The following is a 23,540-nucleotide window of genomic DNA, read 5'->3' as shown; positions in this document are numbered from 1 at the left end:
TCTCTTTCTTTTCATAAGAGTGTTTTATCTTTTGTATTCTTTTTAACATTCTCCTTTCATGAACTTTCTATTTACCAACTTCATTAAGACCACAAACCAAGTAATGACTCAATATTAGAAACATGCTTGATGGTCTACAATCCCTATCCCTTTCCAAAAACTTTTCCTTCTTATATACAATAATTATAACAACGAAATCTTAGATGTATGTTGTGGTAGGAATGACTTTAGATGAATGTTGTGGTAGGAATGTTTTACATTTTTTCAATCATATAGGGTAAATGCATCCATGCATTCTCACCCACTTTATTTCACTTATGATCACAAGCACCTCTCCAAAAAAACTTAAGCAAGGAGGGATGGAGATCTAGCTAAGTGGTAACCGAATTAGAGCAAAATCTCAAACCTACTTAAAGTCTTAAGAGAACACTAAAGTGATTTCAAAATGATTTCACAAGTTTTTCAAATGATATTTACTAGTTTCACTTTTTCCTCAAAACATTTCACATTTTCAAGCAACTCTTCAAGAACCTTTTCAAAAGTTTGAAACTTCAAACTTTCAATATTTTCTACACCACATATAGAATCAAAAAGATGTTTAAGTTAAAATGAAATGCATCAATGATAAACATAGCCCTTGGGTTGTTTACCCCCGGTAAAGGCGCCGGAAACGGTCGATCCTTTTACCGACGGATGAGTCCCTTTCTTTCCTCTTTCAAAACAAAAACCTCATTTTTCTAGTGCACTTCAAAACCAATGAAAATTTTGGGATGCAAACATCACCTCAGCAATGAAGTAAATAAAGTCTTGTTCAATAGCACTCTAAAATTATTTGAATTTATATATGCTAGCCATCTTTGATAAGGGCAAATAAAATTTCATGTACTAGAACAAAACTTTAAATAAAATATTTCATTAATATGACTTTCATCATGCTTTGAGAGTGTTACCTTCCACAGGGCAAACATGATGATATATTGTATTCAGTGCCAGTACAAGTATTTGGAGCCAATGATCCAACCAACTTAATCTGGATCTAAATTCATCACGAACCCAACACAATGCTATATGGATCTCACCATGTCTAAGAGTGTTGATTTACACCTCTTAGCATACCAGCATACAGTAATATAATTATTCCTTTTAACTAGGATAAACACAAAGTAATATAATCTTTATCTCGAGAATATTCTTTCATAAGGAGCTAAAGAAATTCATTTTATAGCACTCTAGTGCTACTCACATTGAAAAATGTACAACTTGTAAAACCATTAGATCTAAAAATCAATGTTCATCAAAATATGTTTAGATCTAATATAAACAAGATATAAATCTTGAACAAGTCAAATCAGATCATGCTCCAAAAGAGTGCAACGTTTAGTATGAGATCCAAATTCAACAACTAAATGGATATATAAAAAAAAGTTTTGGTCATTTCTAATATCTGCATGGACCCAAAATGACGATGAATTTCGTAAAGCAAGTATAATAATATATACTTGAACCAACATAAACAGGATATGGGTTTTTAACCAATATCCAAACAAATTTAGATCTGAATATGTCATTATTCAAACTGAATGTAATATAGTTCTTAAGCAACAATCAGATCCAAAGCAAAAATCCAAATGATTAGTTAGATTCAGATCTTACCTATGTGGATCTACACACAATAATATCAACACTATAATTGATATGTATTTAAACAAATAAAGAGGATCCAAATTCAAATCCAATATGAATATGTTTCAACATAATATCCATATCTAAATACGACACAAGGTTTATAGCGCCATTGGGTCATGCACACAAAGTAACAAAATTGCATAAGCATACATGCTTACCATTTTCAGCTTTTTGCCTGAGGCTCCTTTCTAATTTTACAGACAGACTTAAAAACCACAAAGATGAATTTAATCATCGCTAGATATTTGCAACATTTCCTCCATTATTCTCAAAACTATTTCCAGAGCCCTTTTTCGGTAATCTTGAATAAGTCTAAAGGGTACCTATATGCAATTGTACATTAAATCTCGGTTTTCCATTGAAATTGCAAAACTATTTTCTGTAACCCTCTTTCAGCAATTTATAATAACTCAGAGGGTACCACTTCGAAATTTCATATAAAATTCTAGGTTTTCACCTAAATTAACTTTCGCAAGCCTCTTTCTAAAGGTTTTTAGCAAAAACGTTGTGGCATGAATTTATGAAAAAAATAACAGCGGTTTTGAAAATACTACAGAAGTGGTAGACTGATTTTGTAATTTCTGAATTTTGGGTATAAAATCCCCTTTCACGCTGAAAATTTTTCTTTTGTGCGTTTTCTTTCTCTCTCCTCTCAACTCTCTCATCTCGCGAAAACTGCCTCTCTCCTCTCAACTCTCTCTCGCCAAACCTCTGCCTGGCTAGGGTTTGTCCACCACGCCTCCGCCGCTGCTACTGCCGTGTTTCTTCACCGCAACCGTGATGAAGACCTGCCTACCGGCGCGGTGAGAACTTACGGCAAGTCTCCTCCCTTCTTACACTTCCACCATACCCGGTGGCTCACGGGGAGGGCAGGAGGCAACCTACCTGGCTTCGTCCTCCAACCAGCGACTGATCAAGGCCTCGGTTTCTTCCAGGTAATAAACCATGGAGTGAACATAGACCTCACATCTAGGGCACTTCATCACTTGGATGAGTTTCCAGGCAACCGCATCATGAGAAGAAGAAAATGAGGGGCTCCTCCGATGGTCATTCCCATTGTTTCACTTCCAAATGCCTTGCTTTTCTTCCCCTTTCATGCCTCTGATCCTACGCTTGCGCTGGACCATTTCCAAGCTACAGGGTATCCTAGATGTCAATTGACGATGGGGTTTGGCGAGGAGGTTTCTACAATTATAGAGGGAGAAGGTGATGCCCAGGGAGAGACCCAAAGCCATTCTGGTCATCTCTAGCCATAGGGAGATAGCCAGCCCTGTGTCAGCGTCATCTCCACTGCCAATGCTACCATCTACGCCCATGTACCAGTTGAGGAGATGAGACGCTGGAATAAGATAGAAAAACAGGACGACCACCTAGCACAGACTGATCTGCGTGTCCTTGGTTTGGAAAAGAAACGACGACGCAACTCGACGCTAGACGACAGAAGGAGGCTGGAGCAGAGAGGTCGAGGAATAAGAGACCAGTCATTTAGGGTCCAACGGAAGAGGAAGTAGAGTTTAATTTCTCCATGTAAAATCTCTTATTCTTCCCTCTTTCCCTTAGTATTCTCTTGTTTATCGAGCAGAGCAAGTTTTGCTCTCTGTCGTTCTCTGGTTCTCTTGCAGACAGAAAATAAATCGACAATTTATAGAAAACAGAGAATCCCAAACCCAATCAAGACACTCAGTTTAGCATGCTTTGTTTTCAGAAAACAGATCTTAAAATAATACACGCATGATGCACAGACGACACACTTGCATTAACAGATAGTATAATCTGCACAGGGGCCACAGTAGTTGAATTTCACTTACAGAAAATTCGACAAACCTGGCTTTGACATGCATTCATAGTTATCACAGGCACCACTGAAAGTCGGAATAGACTTACTGGTATTCGTAGAACCTGGCGCTCTGATACCACTATTGGGGAAACTTACGATGCAGCGGAAGTTGCAAGTCGTCGCCTGTAAGATCACCAACAGCTTTAGTTCCATGTAGAACTCGTCCCTGTAGAAAACAACACAAGAGGAAGAGGAAGAAGTAGAAGAGTATGTCAGTTTTGGGGTTTCCTTCTAAGGGGCTCCTCATGTGTAATCAACCATATATTACTTAGTCTCACTGGATATAAATAGTCATCCCCTTAGGTTTTCCCTAAATCCAGCAGCGGTTACAGTGAGTGAGAGATTTTAGGTGAGCATTAAAGCTCGTAACTGCAAGTGGGCCCCCTGGTAGTTATGAGATGAATGGGTAGGGCTCTTGGCCACTACCACTACCCAACATAATCTGCCCACACTTGATCATCTATTTCAACAGACTTTGAGGTGGGATCACAGCCGAAGCCACCTGTGTTTAAAATTTCTTTGTAAACCAACCATTCACGTTTTCAAGTTTTAACTTATTTTTTCTTTCATGACCGCAGTCCCAAACTTGTCAATCATTTTCTTCTCAAGTATCGCAATAACCCTTTCTTTTCTATCCTCTGCCAGACATCATCTCTGGTGTTCTTGTCAATTATAGTAAGTGTTGCATTAAAAAGTCTATTTGTTCATCGGCCCATTTCATGGATTCTACTTTTGATGAGCCGGACTTGTCCATATTAATCAACTTTTTATGTAAAAAGCAAAATTATGAATCAAAACAACTATCATACATAACCTACATATTTAACACTAACCAACATATATAACAAATGAAAACTCAAAGACATTATATGGCATTGTTTTTCTTTCTACATTTTCTCTTCATCTTCATCTCCCTATGGCTAAAGGAGGTATCACTTAATCTCTTTTTAGAGACAAGAGGCTATGCTCAAGTGCACCGGGAGCATGGAAAAATGAGATGATCTTTCATTTTAATCATGTTCTTTATTTTTATTAATACATTCTTGTTGTTCTTTTGCTTCCTCTTATTTTCCTCTATTCCCTATTTCCCCATGGCCAAAGGAGATAGTTCTCAATCTCTATTTAAGAGTAAAGAAGCTATACTCAAGTGCACCGAGAACATGAGAAGATGAGGTGACATATCATTTCATAGTTACATCATGTCCTTCCTCCCAATTGAACCTTGCACTTTCCGTCATCCTCTTTCTCTTTTTCCTTCCTTGAATGTTGTCTATATATTTTCCATGCATAGTTGCTTGGTTTCTACTTATATGTGAATGTATGGTGGGAATGAGAGTGTGGTTTGGAGACTCTTTATTTTTGTATTAATTTTTGAGGTTGGGACTTGTCCAACCCGGGATATACCCTCACGAAAATGTACATGTTAATATGCATTTGCATGTCATTTTGCGCTAGTTTCCTTCTTAATCATCCCATTAGGAACCCTAACGAGTGTCTTGTTATGTTGCTTGTTTTCTTCCATACCCAACGGTGGAAGAAATATATCCCTTACAACAAACTAAATGATAACATTCTATGCTTATATAAATCCTATTTTCCAAAACATTTTCAAAAGGAACCTTCTAACATGGCCTTAGGGACTTAGCTTAGACTCTTGCATGAGTCCAAGCTCCCCTCCGGCTCACATTAAACTTGAAGTTGGTAATTTAAGTTGTTCCTTGATTTCTAATCTTGTGAAGGTATGGATGTGTACACATGTTATATACATCTATGCCAACATGATGACCCTCCATCTTTCTCTCTCTATGCTTTCACTTTCCATTTTATAAATTTTCATATGTGCATGAATACGTATGTACATGTGCTCCATTTCCTCTCTTTCGAATATTTATTCCTCTTTGCAAGACAAATATCTTCTCTTATAAAATTTCTCAAACCCATATATACGTATGATATTCTTCTTTTCTTCTAAAATTTCTCTTTCTCTTCAAATCAGTACATTTTTTTCTCTTAAGCTTTCATATATGTGTATATGTGATGGTATGCACATATGTATGCATGTCTTTCTCTATCTCTCTCTCTTTCTTTTCATAAGAGTGTTTTATTTCTTGTATTCTTTTTAACATTCTCTTCTCATGAACTTTCTATTTACCAACTTCATTAAGACCACAAACCAAGTAATGACTCAATATTGGAATTATGCTTGATGGTCTACAATCCCTATCCCTTTCCAAAAACTTTTCCTTCTTATATACAATAATTATAACAACGAAATCTTAGATGTATGTTATGGTAGGAATGACTTTAGATGAATGTTGTGGTAGGAATGTTTTACATTTTTTCAATCATATAGGGTAAATGCATCCATGCATTCTCAGCCACTTTATTTCACTTATGATCACAAGCACCTCTCCAAAAGAACTTAAGCAAAGAGGGATTGAGCTCTAGCTAGGTGGTAACCGAATTAGAGCAAAATCTCAAACTTACTTAAAGTCTTAAGAGAACATTAAAGTGATTTCAAAATGATTTCACAAGTTTTTCAAATGATATTTACTAGTTTCACTTTTTCCTCAAAACATTTCATATTTTCAAGCAACTCTTCAAGAACCTTTTCAATAGTTTGAAACTTCAAACTTTCAATATTTTCTACACCTTTTATATCCTAAGCCCAATCTTTGACCCAAAATAAATTCGCAACTATATCCAAAATGAATCTCTAAACTTTTGTCTGAACCCAAACACAAAATTCAAATTCAAAACTCAACTTTACACATGATATTCAAATCCAAAATCCATCTCATGGATCCAAATTAGATCCCAAACCCAAGTCTAGATCTAAATCGAGCATTTCAAATTCAAAATCCAAAATCGAGTTCAAAATGATAAAATTTTACGCTATAAGCACTGCGTACGCATGCACGAGCCTTGCCTTTGTTTCATGTTTCATTCTCGCGCCAAGACATGTTTTTAAGCCCAAATCAACTCTAATATGCATTGACAACCAATTGAACCCAAATCGGATTTAAAAATGAGCCCTGAGTCACTCAAAACGGAGTTGACCACCCATTTCTAACAAAAAACCATTTTTTACACATTTTAAATTAAAAAAGAGTTTTATGTTTTTTATATGAACGACTTTTTGTTATTTTATTTTATCTTGTTTTTTTTTAATCGCACGTCGGCACACGCGACCGCGCCTTCACGCCCTACAGTGCGTCAAGACCCCCCCAGAATTTTTGATGAAAAAACGGTTTTGGCCTATTTGGGTGTCTTCCCACACCTCAAAGGGGTGTTTGTAGGCTAGTGGTCAATTTCACTTAGTCCAAGCCTATTTTAAAAACAATTAAATTATTCAAAAATATTTAAAATTTGCATAAAAATCTTGTTAAATTCAAAAAAATTCAAAGTTTAAGAATTGGCTTCAAAATTCTTTATAAATATCCCAACAATCCTCCCTCTTGGGCAGAAGCTAACCCTTAGAGAGCTTTTAGTGTTTTTTCACTTGAAGTTTTATAGTTTTTCCTTGGCTTTTTCTCTTCTTCTCTTCTTCTTCTTCTCCAACTTTGAGAGCAAGTTTCTCAAGGTCAAACTCTTCAAGGGAGCAGAGCACAAAGAGATCTTTTCGGTGTACATCCTCACCATCTTGGAGTTTCATCCTAGGTAACCTTAGGATCATTTAAAGGAAGAGGTCCATTTCTAATATCATCCACATTGAAGGTATGTAGTTCTCCTCTTGTTTTTATTTTTCTCTTGCCACCTCCTCATGGCCATGCAAGAAAGCTCCAATGATTTTCTATCCAGAATCGAGATCTACATCTTGAGTGCACCGAGAGTATAAGTAAGGTGAAATAAATTACATTTCCTTATTTGTTTTTAAGAATGTGCTTGTTATATTGCTTTACTCGTCATTTATGTTTGAAATGATGGTTATGCATGATGTATTAATTTTCTTTAATTAATGAGCAAATGCACGGTAAGAATGAGTGTTTGGTTGGGATTTCTTCATTCTTATGTTGATTTTTGAGGTTGAGATTTGCTGAGAAAGCCATTCACGAATATGTACATGTTAAAATGCATTTTCATGTCATTCTCATATTTGGTTTCTTCCTTAATCACTTGATTAGGAGCCTCAATGAGTGTTTTGTCATGATATTCCCCATTTCATGAGTATTTGGATTTCTTCCATACCCAATGGTGAGAGAAATATATTCTCTTGTAACAAACAAAATGATTATAATCTTATGTTCACATATAAAAATATTGGAATCATGTTTTCTAAGAGATTTTTGAAAGTAAGAACTGCTCTTTAATGAGGCATTGGAAACTTAGCCTAGGCTCGTGCATGAGTCCAAGTCATTTCTTGGTTTTAACTCTCATGAAGACATATACGTATATACATGTTATATACATATACGTGCACATGACTATCTTTATTTTTCATTCTCTTTTCATGATTTAGCACATTCTTCTACAAATTCTCATATGTGTATATGTGAATATATATACGTGTATTTCTCTCTCTCTCCCTCCTCACTCGAGTCTCATTTTCTCTAGAAAACTCATTTTTTCTAAAATCTCTCTTTTTCTCTCTTTTTTTTTAAAAATCTTCTTCTCCATGTCAACTCGATTTACTACTTCCTTTTCATAAAGCTTTCATATATGTATGCATATGTATATATAAGTATGTATATATATATATATATAAACACACGTATCTCTCTTTCTTTTAAATATTTTGCTTTTGTGATTTTTAAAATTTCTTTCTCTCTCTTTTTTCCTATTACTCTCATATTAAAGTCTTTCATCTTTTTCATTCGTTCAAATATTTTTCTCCTATAATTTAAGGTTTTAATTTCTCATTTATCAACTTTAATAAGACCAAAACTCAAGTAATGTCCTGAAATCATGCTTGATGGTCTACAACCTCATTCCATTTTTAAAAACTTTTCTCTTTTCAAAAAAGTATTTATGACAATTATAACAATGAGAAACTTAGATGTATGTGATGGTAGAAATGTTTTTAGATGAATATTATGATAAGAATGAATGATTTCCTTCTAATCATATATGATCAATGCATTTATACATTCATTTTCACTTAACATCATGAATGATCACAAGCACATCTCTAAAAGAACTTAAGCAAGATGAGGTGGAGCTCTAATTAATTATTAATCAAATTAAAGCAAAACCTCAAACCTACTTAAAGTCTTAAAAGAACATTAAAGTGACTTCAAAAATGATCTCCAAAGTTTTTCAAATGATATTTGTAAAGATTTCTCAATTCAAAATTTCTCAAATCAGGATGATTCTTCAAAACTTTCTCAAAGTTTGAAAATCAAATCTTCAACATTTTCTTAAACACTATACCGCATTTAAAGTAAAAGATATTTAAGTCAAAACAAAATGCATCAAGAATAAACATAGCCCTTAGATTGATTACCCTCAGTAAAGAAATCGAGAACGATCAATGTTTGTACTGACAAGAGAGTCCATTTCTTTCTCATTTAAATAAAACCTCATTTTTTTTGGAGCACTCCAAAAACCAACAAAAAAAATTGGGGAAGCAAACAAGAAGAACAATAGGAACAATGCAAGAATGACGATCTCTGCCAGCCATGACCGTGGTGGAGAATGCCAGTGTCGGATTTGAGGGTGAATGCTAACTAACAACTTTGACACAGGAAGGGAAGGGGAATGTCACAAGTGAAGGGGAAGGGGAAGGCGTTACCTGTAGGAGAAGGCTGTTTTGCTATTGCTGAACCACGACCATCTCTTTCCTTCTACAGCTTGCTTCTACAAGCGTGGTCGAAGAAACACCTCTAAGATGCAGGAGATGCTCATGGGTTCTCAAAGGCTGCTCTTTCCAACAAGCAAAAAAATGATACTGGGTGCAAAGTTCCACCTTATTCCTAGTATTAAAGTTCCATAACCATCCAAAAACACTTGGCACTGAAGTTCCATGTTTGTTGGGAGATAGAACTTTTCAAAATTTTGAACTTTAGTTCCACTTCCATTGTACAGTTTCACCAATTAATTCTGCCTAAATAACCTCCACATGTAAGACTTAGTTGACGATCGATAATAATTAACATCAATATAATATTTATATAGACAATACCAATTTATAAATTTATAATCAAATTAATCATCATTAATGAATGTGTTTAAATAACCTCCACACGTAAGACTTAGTCGATTATCGATGATAAATAACGTCAATATAATAATTACATATACAATACTAAGTTGTACGTTCGTAATCCAATGATTCAACTCAAATCAATCGAATTAATTTTCATTAATGAATATATTTAAATAACCTTCACATGTAAGACTTAGCCGATGATTGTTCATAAATAACATGAACAAGACAATTACATACACAATACTAAGACATACATTTATAATCAAATTAATCAAATCAATTTTCATTAACAAATGTGTTTACTAACATGTACATATAAGGCTTAAACGATAATCAATGATAAATAATATCAATACAATAGTTACATACACAATACCAAGTTATATGTTCGTAATCTAATCAATATTTATTAACATATGAGATGGCAAATGTGTGTAAATAATATCTAATTCGTTTGAATTTTAATAGTTTACATGTTGTGGAACATATCATTTTCGTTAGGCCGGCAGACAGTCTATTGAAAGTGATGGTGAGATTTTTCATGGAACATGTTGTCCTCATTAGGCTGACAGTAGTTTGTCGTAGTTGAGGGTCTTCTTCTTCTTAGCCATTGAATATCTCTTCCAGTGATGAATGTTTGTCAGTGGGCTTGCCGGCGATGGAGAAACTAGCAACTCCAACCAATCTAAGAAAAGATAACGTGGCTAACTTGTCTATTTCAAACATGTTGCTTTATCTATTGTATACAGCATCATTGTGGCCTTTTAGTTACACATTTGTGTATGATAGGTGTTTCCATTTTTATTTATTTGTATTGAATCAAATCGCCAACAGTTTGAAGTGAGTTTGCCATTTCAAACTACTTTCTACAACACTTTCCTTCCAGGGGGAGGGCCACATGCCTCAAAGTTTCTTTAATATTAAATCGGTGCCTTCAATTTATATATTTGCTTGTTTCTATATATTGGTGCCACTAAAAGGACACAAACAATTTTTTGAATTAGTGTCTCTCAGCCCAAAATTTCTGGCTCTGCCACTGCTTCCTTCAGTTATTAAGCCACTTGGTAGTCCAAAACAACAACGTCCTATTTTCTCAAACATGGTTACCAATCTAAAAAATTTGCCTGTCTGTCTCTCTCTCTCTCCCTATCTCTCTCAGTCTACTTTTTTTTTCACAGCCAAATGCCCCAAATTGCCCTCCCTCTCTCGTGTCTCTCTGTGTTTCCCTTTTTATTTTCTATTTGTGTTTTAACCTTTAATAGATATTCAAACATGCGAAGGGATATCTGGAAAATATACCAATACAATGATATATATACCAAGCAATGAAATTTCCTTACTTTTTGTTTGTGGAGCATCAATGTATAGGCAGAGTACCATTTATTTGTTAAATTGAAGGCACAAACTTCTATTTTTGACTTCATGGTGTAACTTTTTGAGAGTAATGCAGATTTGTGGTATCAAGTGAGAGAATAAGCTGGAAGGTGGCAGATTAGTGTTGAGGAGGAGAGACATTGACGACAATTATCATTTTTATTAGATGTAGGAGTGGTCCAAAAGGGCATCTTAATGGTTTGTAAAAGGGTCTAGTTTTATAAGTTAGGGCTACTCGATGGAAATAGTTATATTTATTCTTGCTATATATATGATTTTGTTGGCTAATGAAAGTGGGAACCTATTTCGAGCAAAGGTTTTCGTTGGAACTAAACTAGCTTTTCTTGAGGTAAATATTTTAGAAACAATTTACTTGGTATATTGAAAAACATGGGATTAATTCCACTTTGATCATTTATAATTGATCGATTATTTATGGGATTAAATGTATTTATAGATTAAAACATTATCTATTTTTTCCAATTAAATATGCTTTCGTAACTACTGAAATGACACTCACCCACACGAAGCTTGATTTTTTATTAAACACTATAATGGTGGTGTAATGCACCGGTATTAATTGATCTATACCTGTGATAAAGAGCTTCGATATAGATTGGCTACACCAGGCAGAATTGTTTCGCCCAAAAAGCTACAGCGAGGGCAACAATAATGGTGATTGCAGAGGTGAATTCCCCGGCATAGAGCTATAGTGGTGGCAACACCTGTGAAAATGTCACCGGTAGAGGTCTGTTTTCCTATAGTGAAGATCTGTATTTGGGCTCATCTTAAATGGATGCCTTATACACATTTGACCACCCCACAGCAGAGAGATGTGTCAAGAAGATTCAAAAATGGGTTGATAGGTGAAAATGGATATCTTGTTCAATGTTTGCCAAACTCTCAACTGACCGAAATTCCTAGCATATAAACATGGAACCATGAGAATATGTTTATGTGCCTGAGGTCTACTCGTTGGAACTTCATGTTCAAACTACCAGCACCAAAAGTTACATGACAGAAAATTGATTTTACTTTGATGTCTGATCAAGTGTGAAATTTACGTGGGTTCTATCAACTTCTGCTATAAAAGCATGTGTTAGCATGTGTTGCACTTTTATATCTCATATTCTGCTGCCAGGACTTGTTGTAACTCCTGATTTTTCTGGTAGAACCCACCCTTTTTCTATCAAATCAGGAAGTGTGTGAACCTTCAACAGCGCGGTGACATGTGACATCGTCAAGTACATATATATATATATATATATATATATTGTATTGGAGAGAGAGACTGAGAGAGATGTCTGAAATCCATTTAAAATGAAGATAACAATAGGTGGTAATTGTTTGCTGTGGTTGAATTCGCTTTGGGTAGCTCTTATCTGCCGATGTCGACAATTTGTTTAATAGTGACATCGTCAAGTATATATATATATATATATATATATAATGTATTGGAGAGAGAGACTGAGAGAGATGTCTGAAATCCATTTGAAATGAAGATAACAATAGGTGGTAATTGTTTCCTGTGGTTGAATTCGCTTTGGGTAGCTCTTATCTGCCGATGTCGACAATTTGTTTAATAGATGAGATATATTTTGCTCTTGTATATTGGTTTAATCGCTTTTTAACATTCTTATCCTACTTGTGGATATGACTTATCAAATGCTCTTGAAAAATGTTTTACGTTGAACACAAATTGATTTAATGAAATGCAAAATATTTTCATCTTGTATTTATTACTGTTCGTGTTGCTCTTGCGTCGTTTAGCAGTACTATTTTATGTTCTTCAAAGAAGGAAAAAGAATTAGCCAAGGCTATAGTGGTGATTATTTCATCGCTAAAAGAACTATAATACCTATAGCGGTGAATTTTCTTACTGCGGTAGATTCTCATTGGTAACCATTACCAGTGCCTTGTGCTGTCGCTTTCTTATTGGCAACCGTCTGTGTCAGTTGGCCTTGGCCAGCCTCTAGGTTATGATGGGTCATTTCCGATACCTTTGTTACGGCTTTAGGGCTTATTAGCAACGGCTCTTGTATATTTTTCTGTAGTGTGATAATTTTTTTGGTATATCCTTAGCTTGCAAGTGATGCCTCTCATTTAGTACTACATTTTCTCGCTGAGCAGTTGTCCATTACAAAATATATTTATTAGTTGATTCAGCGTCTGGGTTCTTAAAGGTCGTTTGGCAGTATGGATACTTGGTGAATGTTTTAGGAATCTAACTCAAAGATTGGAATAGGTTCGTGAATAATAATTCTAATGTCCGATAACCTGCATAAATCTTTGGGCAGATTGTTAAGACACTCACCAAATGTCTCTGCTGCCAAAAAAACCACTTAAAGTTTTTCAAACTCAGCCACTGTCCAAACTCCGCTCACGTTGATTGCACTTAATTTGAAAGCTTGCACCAACATCAAACCTTCGTTTTCTGAAAAATACGGTAGCTGAATCTCACTTTCTCTTACATCGAATCAACCAGGTTTTGCTTCTTCTTCCACTAGTGCCGAATGCCTAAGGGAGAATGTCAATATGCAAGGAAAAAAACAGTGATAATACCACAAAAAGGGAAATGTCCACGCGTGTGAGAATGCTGACAACTAACTGAATTGTTATCATGGTGCACACACACACACACACACACACACACACACACACACACACACATATATATATATATATATATATATATATATATATATATATATATATATATCCAACCTCTATGACCAGATGATATGTTTAAGTTTTGAGGCGCTTAAAACCATCGTATTAGTGCATTCTTTGACAGCAGTTGATTGGTCAGGGCTTTTAGCCATGGAATATACGAGTTGTGACGGTTTTCAACATTGTAAAATTTGAAAATGACATCCAACTATAGACTTTGGCCAGTTCATTTCAAATTATGGGGTTAAACCTCCGTGCAGAGTGAAGGATCTTGAAGTTCATAGAGTTTTTACTTAATTTAAATTTACATTATTAAGAAGAATAAACTATACATATGGCAAGTAAAACCAATGCAGCTAGGTCTCCTGCCAAGCCCCATATATATATATATATATATATATGTTTGCTTCGTATGAACTTTGAGAGAGATGCTTATGGGAGGTTAATTTCCAGCATCCATCGCGTCACTTTTGTCAACGCACTTTATAAATGTTGAGGGAGGGGTTATCCCACTGTTTGAGTGAATGCTGAAGGCCCTTCCTGGGACCGGGATTCAAAACTGCATTTGTGTCTGGGTTGGAGCTTATGTTGCATTTCAGCTTGTGCATTGCTTTCTTTCTATTAATGGCACACAAGTGGAGAGCACACTCATGCTACTCGAATTAGTGAACTGCCGCCTATCAACCACTGACCCAAGCAAGTTGCGCTATATACCCTTCAGGTCAAATGCACTTTACACCTCCCACTAACCTGCCATTTTAAACAAGCAGCAAGGATATTCTCCTAAGGATTCTACGCTCTAAGCTCTGGCGTATTATCCCTATCATCTTTCAAGCATAATGTGTACAGAACCCTCGACCTGCATTTGACCAAGGTTAGTCAACCTCGGTGGGGAGGAAGATCTCATGGAAGAAAAACGTGCATGAGAAGAGACAACAACAGTAGAAGTTAATGCATGCAGGGGCTTCAATTAATTCGGTACTCCAATGAGGTGGGGGGGAACTTTGTGAATAAAACAAGCGCTAGTTAACAGCAATGGAATTTTTTTTCTAGCTCCGTCAGGCATCCATTAAATGCAAGCACGGTTGTCTGCATGTATTTGTGAGGCAATTTATTCCCCGTCGTACCATCATGCCATGTGCTCTTAATAGTGACAGCCTATTCTGTGCAGTTCCACCGCAATGAATGTCGCTAAAACAGAAGGCCAAAGAGAAAACCTACTCCCTTTAACATTTGACAAAAGAAATAGTACCAACTTGTTCTCCCTTCTGAGGAATTCTTATTTATAGTTTCACCATAAAATTTACATCTGAGGATTCAAAGGCATTTCGATAAATACGAAGTTTTACAGATTTCCAGCGGCCCTGTTGCAGACAGAGGAATGATTCAGTAAAAAGATGGCAGAGAATTTTTATTAAACTATGCACATGGTATGTTTCGGATCAGTTTTTTAAGCCTTCCAATTTGCTGGAATGGCTTCTTGCGGTAAACTTCCTTTTTGTTTTTTTTTTCCTGATGATCATGCGGAATGTTTCGATGGTTGAATGGTATGGATAAAGTAGTAATCTTCCGAAGGAAAGAATCCAACAAGTCTTCTGTTCGTGGAAAGAAATCAACGTGGAAGATGAAAAATAAACTTTTGGACTGTAGGCCTAAAGCTTAACTTTTAGCCTGGTTTCTTTCAAGGTAAGCGCTATGCTGTCAAAGTGGGCCTGTAGGAAAAATACTTTACTTAATATTGAGACCCACTAAAAGTAGCACTTAATGCTTATTTCACCCAATTAAGAAAAACACCATATTCCTTGCAACATAATCAGCTTTGATGAGAGAGCAAGTGAAATATAAGGGGCCTTTGTTTCTAGCGAACCGATTGTCCCTTTCAGTCATAAATTTGTCAGTAAGTTTACTTATCAACTATAACAATCATGGAAAAGGTAACCTCCTCTTTTCAAATGCTAATTAGAACTGGACAAAGGCTGATAATAGGAGTCATAAATGTACACCATGGAGCAGTAATCACAAATCAGGAAGATTTTGATTTTCCTTGAGCTCAAAAAGTTGCCACCATGCACAGGAGAAGCAGAAGATGGAATTATGAGCAAGAATTAGCAATTTACGTAACTGGGTCAAGCTGCTGCCTCAACATCCAGACTTGCCCAAGAGGTTGATATCGTCAGATTTTTTATTTTTTATTTTTGACGAACGAATGTCTAAATTCATTCAGAACAACAATTTTGTTAAATATTATAATATCCTTCAAACTTTTATGCTTTCTCTTTGCAGCAGAAAATACAATCACCTAGAATTAAAAAACGACAATCACTATACACTCGTATTATAGCTAAATCACCAGTTCTAACTACACTTTACAAGGTGAAGACCATTGATAACAGAGCATAAGAAATTCCTCTGGTTCGCTGGTCCCCAGCCAACAATTTGAATCTTCAACTAGAAAAGAATGCTTCGTTATCAGGAGCTACATATGTACAGATTGGTAGAAACTGAACATGCCAATGCAATTATTGATCCTTCTTTCTGTCACAAAATTCTTGCAAAGGCTTGGCCAAGAAGACGTAACTGTACAAAAGGAACCATTGCTAAAGGATCACCATTGCTCTTGGTCCCTGAAAAGAGATACAAAAGGAAACTATGAAGAAACTCCATTGCACCACAGAGCTACACTTTAATGGAATCAATTGTAAACCATTAAAAAAAGTCTCAGATATGCCCATTCAGGAACTGCTAACAAATTGTGAGTCCAGTGTCGTCCTCGATTCCATTGAGGGAGTAGGGATGATGCCCATGGGACTTAGCTAGATAAATTCCATCGTTGAGTTTTTGGTTCACTTGGATAAGTAATCCAATATGACCCAGATTAACCATATGGAAAACATTCCAGCCAACTGACATCCGTGTAATTCCTAACCAAACCACCTGACCTGCTTGCCCCTTGTATACACTTAATTGGTGAGAAGCAAATCTCTTTGACAACCTAACATGACAACTAGAAAACAACAAAGTGGGGAATAAAGAAAATTTCAGCAAAAAATGATCCAGCAGAAACTTACTTAATGGGAAGTGTGGAAACCAATGGACTTCCTAACGATTGATTGCAGAAGAAGAATCTCGTGGTCCACGATGCTCAGTCAAAACCACAAAACCTCTCAATTAATCTGAAGAAGAATTAGATTGCAAGAAACGCGCTACTTCTCCATACAGCTGTGACTCCTCAAACGGCTTGGAAACATAACCATCCATGCCAGCCTGCAAGCAGTGCTCGTGTGTGGCCTGAATCACATCAGCAGTCATGGCCAAGATTGGTGTATGCCAGTGTACGAGGTTTCCATGAACTTCAGATGCTTCACCTTTCTGGACGCGATCATTTAGACCAGTTTCCATATCTCTAATTCTTCTTGTAGCTTCAAACCTGAAATCACAACAGTATGTTATGAGATGGTCAATCACACAATACGGTACTCTAAGCAGTATTCTTACTGCAGCAGAATTACCCGTCCATTTCAGGCATTTGAACATCCATGAAGCACGCATCAAACTCATGTGGTGGCTTGAGCTTTGCGACAGCTATTTTGCCAGATTCAGCACATTCTACATTCGCTCCATACTTCTTTAAAGCACAAGCAGCAACTTTGAGGTTTACAGCATTATCATCTACAACGAGGATCCTTTTGCCATGCAATATGCTCTTAAGAGATGCAAGGCGAAGCTCTCTGCTACGACAATTCTGTTTCTTTTCAATACCAACAGCTCGTTGCAAGAATGAAGAAAGCATGCCTGCTCTAAGGGGCTTTGTGATCACAGTTAGGGGACATCTGTTAAGAAATTTGGATGCATTTACTTCTGCAGAGGTTATAGATTTTGCCAGAAGAAAAAACTTTGTATCGCTCAATGCACCATTCTTTGATTTATCAACTATAAACGATGAAAAGATGTAAGCATGCTTAACCCAAGCTTCCTCATCAATAAAGACCAAATTGATGTTCTCTTTCCCACTCAATATTGTACTGAGACCCTCACTTGGATCACTGGAAATTTGCACTCCAATGCCAAGCCTCTGAAGATGATATTTAGTCACTGCAGCACGAACAGGCCTTGGATCAACAATGAGGGCAGTCATTCTTTGAAATTCTGATATTACAAAGTCTTGTTCATACTGTTGACAATGACCTTTAGGTTCATTAGACTTGGTTTGCACCTTTGTAAAAACTGCAGTAAATGCGAAGGTACTACCAATATTACGCTCACTTGCAAATCCTATCTCACCCTTCATGAGATCAACCAAGCACTTGCTAATGCTCAGGCCAATGCCTGTGCCTCCATGGGTACGAGAAGTAGAACTATCTGCTTGCATGAAGGGTGTAAAAACACGACCTTGTGCTTCTACAGGGATTCCAACACCTGTATCCTCAACTGAGACAAGCACGTTGACAGCATCTGCAGGATTTGCCTTGAGAACTTGGTTACAGGTGAGCGCATCTGTACTGATTGACTTGAAAGTTTCCCAGCTTCGCCTCCTTTCTACCACTGGGAACCCACTCAGTGTATTACATGAATTACCATAACCATTCCTAATGCAGTCTTGGTACAGTTTGAATGGAGGCTCTAGAGCTGTTTCTGATGAGCTCTTCACCGCATCGACAAGCTGAACAGATACAAGGATGTGTCCTCTCTCCGTGAACTGGAAAAGAACAAATTTGATCAGGATGAATAAATGCATGATCATAGAAATGATGCAGATCTCAATTTTGAGTAGGTCGACTTATCTAGAGAAGAAAAAATTTGTACCTTAATTGAATTACCCACGAGGTTAGTAATGATTTGACGGAATCTTCCAGGATCCCCTATGAGAATTTCTGGCACCTTATCGGACACATAGACTGCCAACTGCTCTCACCAAATCAATTCAAGTCAGAAGTTCATCCAAGATCAGGAATGGCGAATAAAATTAGCAGAGCTCTCATTGACTGAGACTTACCTCTATTCCTTTGTCCTGAGATTTGCCAGAGAAAAGTGATAGGACATCATCAAGAACGGCCCGCAGATCAAATTGGACAGCCTCAAGCTCAAGCTTGCCTGATTCAATTTTTGCTTGGTCCAGAACCTCATTTATCAACGATATAAGTGCTTTTCCACTAGCCTGAGCCGTCTTAACATAATCCAATTGTGTTTCATCAAGATCTGTATCCATCAGCATCTGCAACATGCCTGAATTGAAGAAACGAGTGAGCTGTCACAACTTGAACATGAAGACTAACCAGATCAAGCATCTAGATGGATCACAATAGCCCTTGCTCATCACGCACCTAAAACACCATTCATCGGAGTCCTGATTTCGTGGGAGACGGTAGCCAGAAACTGCAAAAGGTGAACACATTCAGATTAACTATACGGAAGAGAAAACTTCAATCTGATGTTTACCGCATATCAGAATCTACCTGAGATTTTGCAACATCTGCTGCTTCTGCACGCACTTTTAGTTCCATCATCTCACGGTAATCATCCTCTACCTTTGCAATACGAGCCATTGCTGCATAAAATATATGTCCTACCAACAAAGCAATAACGAGTATCCCAAGTGATGTGGTTATTGCCAACCATGGTAAAGGAGGCTTCTGCTTAAATCTGCCCAATGCAATATGAGGAAAGGCGCATGTGAGTTCCAAATACTGTTTAAGCATATCAAAAAATAGATTGAGCTTGTTGATTGAAAAGCACATAATTAAGGAAGTACTGGAAAAGATCCATCTTGCCTGCATTGCATCTCATGCTTCCTGAAGGGATCCCCAAAGTTTAGTGGACTAACATGCCGCTGCCTATTGTCTAAAACAGTTGGGCCATACATGCTGATTGAATGAGAAGCATTGGTCGTATCATACACATTCACAACAATGGTCTGTTTACTGGCAAGTTGGTGAAGCAGTTTCTCTACCAAGGATTCAATGTCAAAAATTCCGCCAATATACCTGGAAATCAATATGAAAAATAGAAACAACTCACATCTTACAGTAGCCAAAATAGATCAATTTATGAAATAAGTCAACGGGGATAAAAAATAGGCTCCACAAGATTAGATGATTACCCAATTGTTGACTCAATACGCTCTTCAGGTTTCGCATCCAGCGGAAGTTCCTTGTTATAGACAGCAAAAGTAAGAATAACCCCCAACCTCTTGGACTTCAGAAGGCTGAAAGGAGCAGTAAGAACACCTCTTCCAGATGCTCTAGCTCGCAAGATGTTCTCACGGTCCTCCTGCACGTGCAAGGATAAACAAAATGAACCATTAGATTTTATAAAAGTTAATGATTTAGAAGCAAACACCAAGAAACAAATACGAAACAAATGGACAGGTTCTGGATATTATTTGCCAGAGTCTAAAAGGAGAACAAAACAAATACGAAGAAATGAAACCTATATAGTCAAAATATTACTTTTTACAGGTTCTGGATCTGTCGTAACTTGTGGATAAACAGGACCTGGGATCGGTGTAATGGACACAACGAGAAGTGACAATGGCTGATCCATGAGGATGGCTACTAGATATTTCTTTTCCTTTCTCATTAAGTGAAAATGCAGAATGATAACATTGTCAAGGAACATAACATGCCTTCTGTTCTTTTCTATTTTATTCTGCAACAAGTTGCACTTAAAATTCTGGGCATAAGAGAACACTAAGTATTACTTAAGGGTGTTTGGAGGCTAACAATATTGCATCAACAACAGAACTACTTAGCTTTTGCACCAAAAGTTCAATACGATTCAGCAATTGGTCTTGAGTTCTGATAAAATATATGACATCTGACCTTATGATATCTGTAAGCTGTCATCATGCCTTTTACATCCACGAGAGAAGTGAAATTGTTTAAACAATAAGAAATAAACAACGAAAGAGAATGTTGTTTACCGGCCCAGATAACATGTCAAGAGATATGACATGGGCAACAGTATCTTGCGCAAAGATAACTGGAGCATACTCCTCCTGCACAGGAGATACCTCATGGAATTCAGCAAAATGCTCATCATCACGAACAGGATTCTTATCCTGTTCATCCATGACCTTGATGGTCCAGCCCTGTTGCTTCTCGAACTGTTCCCTCTCAGCATGCAGTACCCTTTGTGCATATGCCACTCCGCTAGTTAGAGGCCTTTCAAAAGCAGTTCGATCTGTATATTCCGCAAAAGTTTTCTGTAAACAGACAAGTTTGTGTCGTCAATAGGCTGCAGTTTCCAATTAAAGCTACAGAAGCAGGAGGCAGACTCGGTAGAGGTATGAGCTTGAAAGAGCTGACCAAATACCCTAGTTAAGATAATTCCCTCAGTTGGATTTTGGATGAGGTGTCATGGGTGAAAGTTAATGAAGCAGAGATATCTTTTATCAATCTAAAAGAAAAAGAGACCGCCAAAAAGTTACCAAGAAACGAACAACAGGAATATGAGAGGGATTCCAGAATTCTCACTGTTAGATCATGAAAAACGTCGAAGACAGAAGCTCAACAATTCCAAGCCAGACACAAAATTGAACAGAGCAAAAGAGATGTAAGATCAAGGCACCTGATCAATGGCAGAAGGCATCTTCCCATGATGAAAGGTTGAGACCATGATTGCCAAAGCATGAACATGATTCATGCTCACATTGAATTGATCCTGCAGCATCCTCGCCCTTTCGTCACACATATTGATAAGGGTCTCCTTCCTTCTCTGAACATTCTGGGAATTTATATACCAGAAAATCCACGAAGATAGCAATATCCCACCTAGTATCCACATAAAAAGCAGTCTTTTCCTCCAGCTCCCCCACGCCTTCACAGATCCAACATACACATATTTGTGTTGGCTAGTCCAGTCTCCACCTACAAAGCTTCCCCACCATTTCAACCCCAATTTTCCTGTACTCCCACAACCCCCAGACTTCTGGGCCATGATTTCTGTAGCAAAGACCCAATTCATGATTCTCAAAGTTAACAACCACACCCATCTCTTCAAATGAAGGCCAACCATCTTTCTGTGAAACTTTGGAACACCCAAAAAGAAACTCAACAAGACATAAAACCCAACTCACTCCATTACTTACAAGAAAAAGTACAATATTTTCCCCACAAACTGATGCAAATAAGAAAAGAGAAACGGGACACTAAATTCCAGAACTTTAGATATTGCAGCTCTTCAAGAAAATCAAGCAAAACCCACCACTGGATCCTCAAAAACAAACGACCACCTAAAACAGATACCCCCATGTAAAACACCCGACCAAAAGAAAATGAAATCAATACATTTCTAATCCTTCAAAAAATCAAAAAGAAAAAACAGAAAACCCCATCATTCTAACCCCCAAGAACACACCTTTTTGAAGTACAAAGATAGAATCAACACCCCAACAAAAGCGAAAGGATGAAAAGAAGGCTAACTCGTAACTTCCCAGCCGTGAAACTCCAACACAGTATCACACTAGAGGCAAGGTAAAAGAAAAGACTTCCCTTTTCGTAGTGCCTCTCCCCCTCCACCCATCAAACTTCTCAGATTAGCCTCTTGTTTCAATCAAGCGTGTGCCCCCTTTTAGTGGTTGACTCTTGCAAGTTTCCCAGTTAAACAGAGAGAGAGAGGGGGAGAGAGAGAGAGAGATCAAATGATGGAAGGTGGGGAATATGGTTATGGGGTGTCGCCTAGCTGAGACCATTATCTTCAGTGTCTCTCTTTCTATAGGAAGATTATTCTACCGTTAACGTCAATACAAGATTAAGCCAAAACAAAAAGGGCGTCACAATTATTTTTCCTTCAGATGCAAAAGAAATTTCTCTCTAAAGAAAGGGCGAAAATCCTACCTTTCGCTCTTTTCAGACTATCAGTGACCATACCCATCCAAGAGCTCAACCTGCACACGCTACCATCGCCTAGTGGCTTCCAAGGCTCTCTGAAATTACAGAACCGCCCTTAATTTAAGACTCCGCTTTAGCTGCTAAGCGAGTTGCGTGCCTCGTATCACAGCCATGGAGGGCCATATTGGGACGTGACCAACCAATGAGATTTGCAGAGTAAGTTGAGTTAAATAACTTAAAAGGCGTTCCTTCGAAGAAGCAAAATACATAGTTTAGAAGTCTGATATCGAGAAGTTAGGGGTGCATGAACATCGGTATAGTTGGAGACCACCACCACTTCGATTTCCTGCACAGTTTTCTTTTTATAATCAGTTAAGAGGTCAAGATTTTCGGATTTTTCTTAATGTTCGTGTACCTCGACGTTGGTTGCACTGCATGAATTCGGCTCTCATTCAAGGCATTTGGGTGCCCCAAAAACATGGGAAAAAATAAACAACAATTGGATACGCCGTGCAGTATCATGCTTTCTCCGCCACTCTTATCATTTTTTATAGTAAGTTACTAAAATTAGTGTAAAAGTTTTTTTCTTAGAAAATTAGTTTTTAATTAATTTTTAACTTTTTCTTCAACTTCGTCTCTAATAGTCCTTGTTTACTGCCATTAATAAACCACTGAGATATTTGTACTCTTAACGCGAGTGCATCTTGTGCTATTTTAGTCATGTTTAGCAACTTACCATACCTGGCGAACTCGGTTTTTCTTGTTTGAAATTAAAATTTTGGTAATTAGCCATGGGAGAGCCCCTCTAGTCATGGAGAAAGTCATTAATGAACTCATCATGAATAGCTTTTACTTGTTGATCCAAAGGGTTATCTTCATGAATGAAGCCCAACCAAATATGGTGGAAGAGGACTTTTCATGGACGTTATGCAAAGTAATTTAAACCTTGAAATTAGGTGAAGAGAAAGCTTCCAGTTTCCTCACTCGATTACAACTG

The 23,540-nt window shown here is 37.1% G+C and overlaps 1 protein-coding gene across 1 annotated transcript; it reads right to left on the bottom strand.

Moving 5' to 3' along the window:
• Nucleotides 1-15,985: 15,985 nt before the first annotated feature.
• LOC116247365 (histidine kinase 3-like) lies at nt 15,986-22,415 on the bottom strand. The gene is made up of 11 exons (XM_031619526.2): nt 21,282-22,415; nt 20,635-20,916; nt 19,813-19,982; nt 19,484-19,696; nt 19,169-19,355; nt 19,037-19,088; nt 18,709-18,938; nt 18,519-18,617; nt 17,225-18,411; nt 16,784-17,142; nt 15,986-16,339 (listed from the first exon to the last, which is right to left on the bottom strand). Exons 1-10 carry the CDS (start codon nt 21,726-21,728, stop codon nt 16,884-16,886), a joined length of 3,126 nt encoding a protein of 1,041 aa, XP_031475386.1. The 5' UTR covers nt 21,729-22,415; the 3' UTR covers nt 15,986-16,339; nt 16,784-16,883.
• Between the last annotated feature and the right edge of the window lie 1,125 nt (nt 22,416-23,540).

The sequence above is a fragment of the Nymphaea colorata genome, chromosome 2, assembly GCF_008831285.2.
Source record: "Nymphaea colorata isolate Beijing-Zhang1983 chromosome 2, ASM883128v2, whole genome shotgun sequence".
In the NCBI taxonomy this organism is placed as follows: Eukaryota; Viridiplantae; Streptophyta; class Magnoliopsida; order Nymphaeales; family Nymphaeaceae; genus Nymphaea; species Nymphaea colorata.
The sequence above is the reverse complement of the archived record's forward strand: the minus strand, read 5'-3'. Positions and strand labels throughout refer to the sequence as shown.